This window comes from Toxotes jaculatrix, chromosome 20 (genome assembly GCF_017976425.1).
Source record: "Toxotes jaculatrix isolate fToxJac2 chromosome 20, fToxJac2.pri, whole genome shotgun sequence".
Classification (NCBI taxonomy): domain Eukaryota; kingdom Metazoa; phylum Chordata; class Actinopteri; family Toxotidae; genus Toxotes; species Toxotes jaculatrix.
In genome coordinates, this window is record NC_054413.1 from 9,063,868 (window position 1) to 9,075,315 (window position 11,448).

Sequence of the window (11,448 nt, forward strand, 5' to 3'; positions counted from 1 at the left end):
TCCCTAGTGTAAAAGACGTTGTATTAAGGGAACAACAACAAGAAAATACTTGGTATGCCTCCAAAAATAAAAGCACATTCAACTCTGTCAAAACAACTACGTGAAGTGTAAAAACATCTCATGATACCAGGTTACTATACTGAATACTGTAATACTAGATAAATATACAATGAAAGTATCAAAAGCCCCCCAAAACAATTTGTAACTTCTGTAGTTCTATTCAAATACATACATTGCAAACCTAAACTAATTTAGTTTAGCATTTCCACTATTTCAAATTCATTCCAGATCTTCTAGCCATCCTGTACCAGAAGGACTGTGTATTATTGGCAAGACTGGATTATCAAGTGGGCAACACTTTTATGGCCCTACACTATCAAAGTAGCAATACTACTTTATAAAAACATTACATTAAAAGTAAATGTCCTGTATTTAAAATCTTACATATGAACACCCAAATGTACTAAGTAAGTATCAAAAGTGAAAGTACAGCCCATGTTGCATTCATGTGTAAGCTGAATTTCAGTGTTGTAGCTGTTTTATATACTGGTTGTATGAATGTTTTTTTTTTTTTTTTTTTTTTAATATAAAGCCCTATTTTGCAAATAAGTAACTATAGCTGTTCCAGTCTAAATGGAGTAAAATGTGCAATACCTTTTTTTTTTGTGGCATGAAATACTCGAGTAAAAGTACTTCAAAACTGTGCAGTACCAGAGTAATTGTAATAAATGTACAAGCAGCATTCCACCACTTTGCTATTTTGGTGTTTTCTCCGGCTATATTTTGAAACACTGTACCGGAAGTACACTCGTGTCTTCTGTGTTGCTTAATAGCAGTTGTAGCCGTGAGGTCCCGTGACAAATTTCATTGGAACTTTCTACGGCCAGGAAAGACTGATGTTTCCTGCTTCTCTCACTTGCCTGTGGGCAGCACGAAATTACACTTCCAGTCTGTGGGTTTTGGGGGGCTTTTGTCCTAACTACGGCGGGATAAATGTTAGGTTTACTGACAGTTTAAATGCTGTAGAACGAAGCATCCCCACTGGAACCACGAAAATAGATGAATACCGCATCAAAATATTGTAAGGTACGTGATGTTCATTTAAACGTCACCTTGTTCTCTGTTTGCTAACATAGCGTTGACCAACTGTAGGGTGATACCTACACACCTAGCATACGAAGCACTATATCAATGTAAGTAATATGACTTTCTGTGTATGTGTAGTATTAGAGGTTAGCTATTTCATAACGTTAACTTTTTATTTTCGAAAACAAAACCAAAGAGGAGTTCAAAACAGTATAAACAAAGTTAAGTTAGCTACTTTGCTGTGTAGCACTGTCGACAATCCTAGAATATGTGTAATTATGAGCTTTTGCTGTATTGTTTACAGCTTTGTATTACACATGGGGGTTTGTCAGAACATGTCAAACCGTTCATTTCGTGTGTGTATGTGCGTGTCGGTATTTTATTTGAGTTTGTGCCTTCAGCTCCTCCCTCCTCTGGCTTATTTTTTCCCCCCTCCTCTCCTCTAGAAAAGGTACTCTTTTTCCTGTAACACACGTGATCCATGCTGAGATTTTAAAAGTTGCACAGTTGTAACTATACACATAGCCTCTAGTGAAAATCCTTGTAAGATTACCAAGTGGTTCAGCCAAAATAAAACAGAAGTAAGCAAAGTCTTTTCAGTGCCGCTGTGTCAGACTTCATGGGCTGTCAAAATGAAACCCACATTGGATGTTGATTCAGCTGTGTGGTATGGCCAGTGGTACACCAACATTTGAAAGGTGGATGATGTTTATGTGAATATTTATTTCTCTTGTCATGCTTTAACGAAGATCCCAGTTAACAACAAATGAGGTAAATGCAAATTTGCAGTCTTAACAATCTTTTCTCCACTAATTATATTTCAGCTCTGTTACAGTGAAAACTTGCTGGTTCCTTCATGTAACAGGTGGCTAAGAAGCGCAAGTTTTATATAACTAAGCAGGTTTCTAGTTATGTAAAATGGCAAGATGGATTTAATAAGTTTGCAGCCCACCATTTGAGAGCTCTACATCTGTGATAACTGTGGTGTGGGAGTTTAAAAGCACCAGCCAACATTAATTCAGATCTCGCATGTAGACCTAATGCGCAGAGAATTTGCTAAGCTTTGCCCAGCTAGGGCATCTAACTTTCTGTGATTTCTAATTTTCTGCCATTTATTTTGTCAGTGCACACACACTGAGTCAGACCTGTTTCTAAAAGGAAGTCAGAGACATGGTTTGCAGACTGTGGCTGTCTGTAAGCTGTCTGGACAGTCATGTTAGGGTAGGAATTCGGCCAGATGCTGAGGTCAGTTGCATGCACTGGGGTTGACTTGAGTTCATACCCCTCACACTTCTGCACCTCCTCAATCAGAGATCTGTCTTTGTTGCATGATAATGAGATACTTATAAACTAGAATAATGTTTATGTCTTTCATTTTGATCCCACATGTAACAGATATAATTTACATTTCTCCAAACATGTTCAAGTATATTGTAAAAGTCTAAATATTTAATTGAACCTAAACAGATTTTAATAAACATGTTTGCAATCATGTAGAGTTGAAACCTAGTAACCTATGTGAAAGGTTGCAACCAACAGGTTTTCTGAAATAGGTAGTCTTCCTGTTCATGCGCTGGTGAGGAAGTTCAAAACAGATCTTTGTGTGGCTATCTCCACTAACCATTTTCAGTTTGCGTGGGTTCATGTGTTTATCAGTGGACACATGCCTGATTGAGCTGATTGAGCTTTCACATGGGATTTATCAGTTTGGGGTGAGTTCTGCTTTGTTTTCCCGCTAAAAGTGCTTGTCACATGTGATACACAGCCTCACACAGAGAAAAAATATATGTTCAACATCCTCATAGGATATCCACAGGCGAGGATGTGTGTTTGAGCCAAGCAGGAAGAAAGCTATTTTTGATCCTGTGTAGTAGCCCAGTGTATTTGTGGCTGTCAGCACAAGTTAATTCATGTTGCGGCTTGAATGCACGGGATGTTGGGCTTAAACTGCGGCTAGGGAATGTGCTTAACATGAATCGTGTTCCTTTTCGTACTCATTATGCCTTTCCAGGCTATGTTTTCATTCCTTATAACAAACTTGACAATGTCTGTTCGTGGGTGTGGTGAGCAGCAGCATTCCATATGAAGGAGTAGCATTGTCAGCTGAAAATGTAAGTTGCACGAGACGGTTATAGGTTATTTTCCCCTTGAACCAAAATATTTCTGGAATGTTAAAAAGCGGGTCCTACCCTGTGACGTACAGAGTCTGTTAACCATGAAAACAGGCACAGATGTGAGGCAGCTCAGGGAAGTATTGGGCCATTTTTGTGCTTACCAGCCGCAGTTGCACAAACTTCAGGTAATAAAAACTCAAAAGGATCTGTTTCCCCCTAAAGTGGCTGGTTTTATGTCGTTGTAAAATGAATACCTCTGGACTGGACAAAACAAGATATTTTAAGATGACACCTCCGCTTCTGAGAGAATTGATAGGCTTTTTGACATTTTGTTGACTAAATAATTTACTGATTAATTGAGAAGATTACCCCAGTGAAAAGAAAAGTTAGTTAGCCCTGGTTTTAACAAAAGTTTTGACAGATTGAGCACAATAGCGACCACAGTTGTGAGAAAGGAAACTGTTAATGCTTATTGGTCTTTTTTGTCTTAATGAGGAGGGGGGAGTGAAAGTGAAAAGAAAGTCAAAAGTGGGAACAACAGAAAAAGGGGGCTAGTGATGCAGAGGCCATGAAGGTCCCTCTGACTGCGCACATGCATTTTAAAGAGTGTCGCTCTTTCGCTGTTCCCTCACTCCCAACGTGAGCAGAATAAGATATCCCTCCAGGATGCATTCAGGATCAATACGCAGATGTACAAAGTTGACCCAAAGCGGGTTTTCCGTATGTTGTGAGCAAACAACAGTGAGAGCAACAACGACTGTGGTTAGAAGGACAAAAACTACTGAACAAACGAGGCTGACCTCACTGACATCAAACAATGGACAAGTCAGGACAGCAGACAAAGAGCTTTGTTGTAAAAGAAACAGACATTACATAACTCATGTTGAAGGAAAAGAGGTGACCTTCCACACACAGATCCAGTCAGATCACACAATGTTTACTATTTACTGCACATAAAATAGTTTTATATCATGTTCAGATGAATACAAAAGGTAACATGTATTCACTCATTAGACTATTTGCCATAGTAATGAGCTTTGTCCCCTTTCTTCACCTTCAAGGATCTGAGGTCTTGACATGTTGTTACTACAGTTGTCAGGAGAAGGAGTCTCCTCAGCATTGAGCTTCATGTCCCTCTTTAAACATTGGGGGAAGAACAGCTCTGGGGGGGGGGGGGGGGGGGGGGGGTTCTTACTCTTAACCTATTGTGTAACTGCAGCTTCAAAGACCCCTGGAAGGTTATTTAAAAATACCTTTCCACTGACTGGAACAAGCGAGAATGTCACAGACACAGCATGTGTGAGAGATATATTCTATGTCAGTGTGTATGTGTGTGAGTGAGTCTGGGCTTGTTTGCGTTCACGGGGGTGTGTGTGAGATGAATACATGTGGAAGAGGCTGCGTAGATGAAGACTCTTATTTCTCACATTAGGGTGATGAATAGCACCAAAAGAAAAAACTAAAGTGCTCTGGTGATATTTATCTATTTAAAGTGTTTTTTTTTCCCACAATGAATAATCAGACCAGAGGGAGGATGGGATATTCACACTTGGAGGAAGGAGCGAGTTAACTGGTTACCCAGGAGGAGAGAGCCTGCCTTCTGCCATGTTGCAGCTCACTGACCCTCCTGTTGTTGCCTGTGTACTCTTCTCCTCTCTACACTTAAAGCAAGCACAGGGACCTCTTGATGAGGTTTCAACCAAATGCTTTTAAAAGCAAGAACTTGTATTTTTTGAAAGTCAGCAATAGTTAAATAGTTCGTTCAAGAGTTGTCTGTAAATCTGTTCATTTGCATCCAAAAAAAAAGAAAAGAAAAAAAGTGTTTCAGTCAAGGGCACAGCTGTTTCAAAAACTCCTTTGAGTTACTATTTTATTTGTTTTCACAAGAACATCACCTGGAATAGGGCCATTTCCTAAAGCAAAATATAATACTTGCAGGCTAGCAACTGGGGGGCCAAGTGTTCTTTTGTACCCCACATAAGCACAGCTTGAAGAAAGCAGCCCTCTGTGACCCCTGGATGACTACAGAGAAAATAGAGGGATAGACAGACAGATGAGGTAATATTGTTTAAGCAACTATCAGCAGAGTGATATTATGGCTCAAAAATCAAAGAAAAACCTTATAAAAAAGTCCAAGTACAATTAATAAATAAAAAACTGCTCATAAAATAACACGGATGAATGTTTAGTATATCAGGTGAAGGCAACCACTGCAAGACGCACTGTGTAGAGCGCAAAGGAACATCAGTTTCACTTCCTGAATAACAGAGTGGTCTGTTCTCTTTTTTTGTTCTACAGGAGTGACCCAGAATGGGGATGGGCCAGTTGTGTACTTGAAGTCTTATCCTGGAGGACCCATTACTTTATGACCTTGCACCTTTGAATGCCGACAGCTTCTAAGATGGAGGAGCAACCCAGTCTCCCCAACGTCAGCATACCCTGCCACAATGAGCAGAGGGACAAGAAAAAGCGTTACACAGTGCGTGAAAAAAATCCTGTTCATTCACGCTCAGCTGGCATTTGATTATATCAGTGTAGATTAGCATTTGACACTACTCCTTGTTTTTACATGGACTCTCCCTCTCTGCCTTTTTTTTAGGTTTACAAAGTGATAGTCTCTGTTGGACGACAGGAATGGTTTGTCTTCCGGCGATATGCAGAGTTTGATAAACTCTACAACACAGTGAGTGGTGCCACATTGTCATTTTGATTTTACAGCCCATGGGATAACTAACACTTTACCACAATTCTGTTAACAAGTCTTTGATTTATTGGCTTCTGTGTCGTGCTGTTTACATTGGCATTTAGAATACTTATATACTTGTGACCATAGATGCTTCCTAGCCATAATTTCCTCTGTTGCTCTCATATCTTTTAATGCAGTTAAGAAAACAGTTTCCCTCTATGAACTTGAAAATTCCAGCCAAGAGGATATTTGGGGATAATTTTGACCCTGGTAAGTGTAGTGTGTAGTTTTTTGCTTGATGCATGTTTATGACCTTGAGCGCGGTGTTTGCGTGCGTATTTGTAATACAATGTATTCATCCATACAATAGAGTTCATCAAGCAAAGAAGAGGAGGGTTGCATGAGTTCATCAAGCGGATTGTTTCACATCCTGACCTTTGCAACCAGTAAGTTTTGGTATTCTCATTATATTCCTGATTGTATTAAAGGATCAGTCTAGGATTTAGTGGGATCTAGCAGTTAGATTGCAGTATGCAACCAATTAAATAAGAAAGAAATTAAGAAAATGAAGAAGATTGTGTGAAGAAGTGTGTGGTTATTCTTAAACTTTACAGTCCGGATGTGAGGGCCTTTCTGCTCATGGACAAAATGCAAAACCTTTCAGATGCCTCTGAGGATGAAGATGACAAAGTAAGTAACCATTCAACCAATTCTGATCGATTTTGATGGATTGTTCTTTTTCTTTTCTTCATTTATAGTTGTGTTTTTCCTACTGACTACCTTTTTTTCAGATGATATGTTGGAAAGTCCAGATATAGTGAAGTATTTAAGTCCAGATTAGGTTTTTCTTAAGTCCAGGATGTGCAAGCAACTCCCAAGGTGGAGTTTGTACTCAGTAACAACTGACAGAGCCTATCTAGACTCAAAATAAATACAGATAATAAACATTCAGCATCCCTGGATTCCTTGCCCGTGAACCAGTGTTGAGCGTGTCTCAGTTTTAGTTATACTTTTTAATACAAAGATAATATATTCTCTGCTGTTTAACAGAACAACTCTACCTCCAGAAACATTAACCTGGGACCCTCTGGAAATCCACAGTATGTTCACTACTCAGTGCACTTTTTCAAAACCCTAATGTTTTAGCACAAAGCGGCCTTGTTGTTTTTGTTAATTGCTTTAAACTGCAGTTGTGTAATCACATACAGTTTTACATTAGTGACTTTAATATCCCGTCTTTTCTTTTTTTCAGTGCCAAGCCCACAGATTTTGACTTTTTAAAAGTCATAGGAAAGGGGAGTTTTGGGAAGGTATGTGAACAATGCAACACTGGAAAGTCCAGTTACTTTCTTTTCAGTGCAGAGTGAAAATTCACAGGGTTGGCAGTTTGTGGTTCTGTTTACTTAGCTAAAATGTTTTCTTCATTGTAATAGTTTCACGACATCAGAATCAGTTTCACAACTTTGCAGAATTATGGTGGCTGATGTTTCTGTTTTGTTTTTCTACTCGGTTAGCAACAGGTTTTAGTTCTGCATGTGTTGGTCTGTCCATGTAGGAAGTGAGAATCAAATCGGGAATTGCTCTGGTTTACGCTGTTGATGCAATGGCCACCGTGCTTTCTCTTCCGTGTGATGCAGGTTTTCCTTGCAAAACGAAAACATGATGAAAAGTATTATGCAGTCAAGGTCTTACAGAAAAAGGTCATTCTCAACAGAAAAGAGGTAATTTGACAATCACATTTGACCATGACCCTGTCCATATTTCAGGCATGTGCACGTTAATTGTCTTTGACTAACTTACTCATTTGTGAAATCAGCAAAAACACATCATGGCAGAGCGCAATGTGCTCCTGAAGAATGTGAAACACCCTTTCCTGGTTGGGCTTCATTATTCCTTCCAGACTACAGACAAGTTATACTTCATCTTGGATTTCGTCAATGGAGGAGAAGTGAGTTGTTTCACTTTTGTGAATAATTCGCTCCCAATGAAATTAGTCACAAGATCCGGAAAAACTGAGCATGCCAGCAATACAGGAAATACAGTTTTAATACAATTCCTCTGATCAGCACTACAGCTAGTTAACATGCCTTCTGTTTCTTATTAGAGGTCACAGTATTTCTCAGCATAAAGAATGGCTCTGAGTGTGACTTCCTCAAATTACACCCTTCAAGTGTGGTCAGCCTTTTTAAAGTGGCCATGTGTGACCTGTGTGACTGCATGTGTGAATGAGTAACTACAATCTGTAGCCAAGCATATCTGTCGCTTGCCGTACTGAACAAGATGACTAATGAGACCTTTAAGATAAAAACAAAACTAGATGAGTATTAACATTTTCCAGCTGATATGACAGTGTTAACAATTAGCATACATGCAATATACATAGATGAATGTACAATAAAATATGAGCAGCTCAGTGAAACAATCATGGTAGTGCATTGTTTTTTGTAGTCTGAGCAAGAAGGCATCTGTCAAATAATGGCTAATTATTAGATTTTTACAATACTCTGACAAAGTAATATACAGAGTAACAATCATATTATACGTATATCATTATATAATAATAAAAACCAACTGGAACCTTTTTGTTTCAGCTTTTCTTCCATCTTCAAAAAGAGCGGACCTTTCCAGAGCCCAGAGCAAAATTCTACATTGCTGAAATGGCAAGTGCACTGGGATATCTGCACTCCCTCAACATTGTTTACAGGTATGATTGAGGTCCGTGTAAGTTAACACATGTTAAATGTTACATCCATGAAGAGCTTTTGGTGATCAAACTAAAAGAAAAACTAAAGAATATTTTTTACATTTTTAATATTTAATTTCATTGATTTGTCTTAATTATTTCCAGAGACTTGAAGCCAGAAAACATCCTCCTTGACCAAGAAGTGAGTATTCCTATGTTTTTAAACTAAAACTCACTGGTGTGTAATTGATATATAATCACTATAACAATAATTATAGTAAATATATGTGTATGGCACAGCATCCAATATTTTCAGTTAGATATGTTGAGAGTGCTTCTGTATAGATCTACAGATCCTGAACACTGGCTGCAGATTTGTTACATAAAACTATAACATAGAGTATACAGCGCAAATTTCCTTCCTTTCCAGCCATATTTTTACCACCAGAGAACAACAGTGTCATTTCCAGTTCCAGCTGGACAGAATGCGTGTGATTGGATTAGGTTTTACTAATGATTTTCCTGCGTGGCCTTACTGAGAAAGTGAGAGAACGGTGAATGGGACTGACTGAGCTACTCTGCTGCCAACATTCCTGGGCAACAATAGAATCCTCAGTCCCCGGGGATAATGAGCTGCTTGTGTGGCACATGTTGTCTAAAAACGTCCCTGTGTCCTCTCTTTAAAAGGGGCATATCGTTTTGACGGACTTTGGATTGTGCAAGGAAGGCATTTCCCAGACAGACACTACCACTACATTTTGTGGAACACCTGAGGTACAGATATTTACACATCTGCTTACTAAGAATTTTGCAGCAGGGTATTCCAAAGAAGTCTCACCTTCAGTGTCAAAAAGTAACAATCATTAACAGCCTTTTTGGAAGACAGTGTTGTTAATCATTTTACAAGAACGAGTGTGTTCCAACTTGGCATACTGCTGTATATGTAGACAAATAAGTCACTTTTTCCATGAGCAAAAAAAAAGTAGTTTATATATATTTGGTTCATGTATTTTAAGCCCTAATGAGAATGTCAAAGTTAATGTTATATTATTATGTTTCTCTGCTCCTGATGACCAGTACTTGGCTCCAGAGGTCCTGAGGAAGCAGCCATATGATAATACTGTAGACTGGTGGTGTCTGGGCTCAGTGTTGTATGAAATGCTCTTTGGCCTGGTAAGTCCTGTTTTCCCTAAATCTCCCTCTACACTTTACTTCTTGCAGTATACCACACAGCTGACAGCAATTATCATTAGCTCTTCTTTGGTAGACAGCCTTGATTCCTTTTGCACAGAAGGTTTTTAGTTATAACAGGATATACTGGTGAACTGCAGAAAATCTGACAGTTTGTTTTAATGCTAAATGTTTGAGCTCCTCATTGTACCGTCACACTCACTTACATGCCTCTGCTTCTCCTTCTTATATCCTAGCCACCATTCTACAGTAGGGACACACATGAGATGTATGACAACATCCTCCACAAGCCCCTGGTGGTGCGTCCTGGTGCATCCAGCTCTGCCTGGTCTCTGCTCCAGGGCCTGTTGGAGAAAGATGGCACGTACAGACTGGGGTCGAGGGATGACTTTGTAAGTTCACCATCCAGATAGAGACAATTGTATTACAGAATTTCCAATTTTTGAGCCCCCTCTAGTGGCCGACCTGTATACACCATACACCTGCTAATACATTACAAATTTATGGCAGAGATGATAAATTTTTTCCCCCTGCGTTTTGCTCTTAATGCTCTTAATATTCTTTATTTTCAGAATGAGATCAAAGCACACAGCTTCTTCTCCTCCATCAACTGGGATGACCTGGAGCAAAAGAAGATCCCTCCCCCATTCACACCCAAAGTGGTAAATATTTTGTGTCTTGCTCAGTATTGTATGTATTATATTCTTTCTATTCCTGTCTTGTGTGTATCAGGTAAATTCACAATGAAGCATATAGTGTTTTAATAACATAATTCATAAGGTAATCAGATTTAAATGATTAAAAGGTACCGGTAGTCAGATTTCAAAGCACATTCACAACAAGGTTTACCTTCACAGGTGTTTTCAATTTTCCACTTGATTAGAGCTCTTCTCCTGTGGGTGTGTACACACTGCACTACATCAGCCTGAGAAGAGGCTCTATCAGATGGAATAGCCGAAACACCTGTGTGGGTTTGCAGGCGCTATGAGTTGAGATTCTTGAACAGGTTGAATTTGACAGCAAGTAACAGCATTGACTTGAATTTTGTCTGCTCCATAGATACTAAACAAAGTGAAGTAAGTGTACAGGCACACCTGTACAATTGAATATAATCAGTAAAATAGACCCACAACTTCAAAAGTTACCTCTCTAAAACTGTGCGGTAAAACTTTATTCTGGTATTTTATGTCATCAAAATAATCCAGTTAATGAACCCATGCACTTTGCCTTGTATTTGTTCCATGAATGCTAACATGACCCATGTTTTTATTCCCTTTTCCCCCAATGTTTTCACAGAGCTCTTACTGTGATATCTCAAACTTCGATCCTGAGTTCACAGAAGAGATGGTCCCCAGCTCCATCTGTTGGTCTCAAGAACATGCCATTGTCAATGCCAGTGTAACGGAGGCTGACGATGCCTTTGTTGGCTTCTCTTATGCCCCACCTTCTGATGACTCTTTCCATTCCCACTGAGGTCTTCAAATGCCTTAACCAGTGTAACTTCTTTTGATTAAAGGGAAGAAATTTATATACCATGGATGAACTTGTTCTATGAAGCCAAAGCGAGCAGCTGAGAAGAAACAGCACTTATAACAGATTTTGGTTAGAACAAAGAGTGCCAGAAAAGTCTTTATTTTTTACCTATTTGTATTTATATAAATATATATATATACATAACAGATAGTATT

The 11,448-nt window shown here is 39.0% G+C and overlaps 1 protein-coding gene across 4 annotated transcripts; it reads left to right on the forward strand.

Moving 5' to 3' along the window:
• Positions 1-879: 879 nt before the first annotated feature.
• Positions 880-11,288, forward strand: sgk3 (serum/glucocorticoid regulated kinase family member 3). 4 transcript variants are annotated; one of them, XM_041065491.1, is made up of 17 exons: positions 880-1,086; positions 5,499-5,679; positions 5,800-5,883; positions 6,084-6,156; positions 6,257-6,332; positions 6,501-6,576; positions 6,937-6,986; positions 7,139-7,196; positions 7,524-7,607; positions 7,703-7,834; positions 8,478-8,590; positions 8,735-8,771; positions 9,257-9,343; positions 9,647-9,742; positions 9,997-10,152; positions 10,333-10,422; positions 11,057-11,288. In XM_041065491.1, the coding sequence occupies exons 2-17, from the start codon at positions 5,584-5,586 to the stop codon at positions 11,231-11,233; spliced, it is 1,485 nt and encodes a 494-aa protein (XP_040921425.1). In that variant the 5' UTR covers positions 880-1,086; positions 5,499-5,583; the 3' UTR covers positions 11,234-11,288. The 4 variants fall into 4 exon arrangements, with proteins under 4 accessions (XP_040921425.1, XP_040921429.1, XP_040921428.1 ...); XM_041065495.1 differs by lacking the exon at positions 880-1,086 and adding an exon at positions 1,837-1,857; XM_041065494.1 differs by lacking the exon at positions 880-1,086 and adding an exon at positions 2,710-2,798.
• Positions 11,289-11,448: the final 160 nt, after the last annotated feature.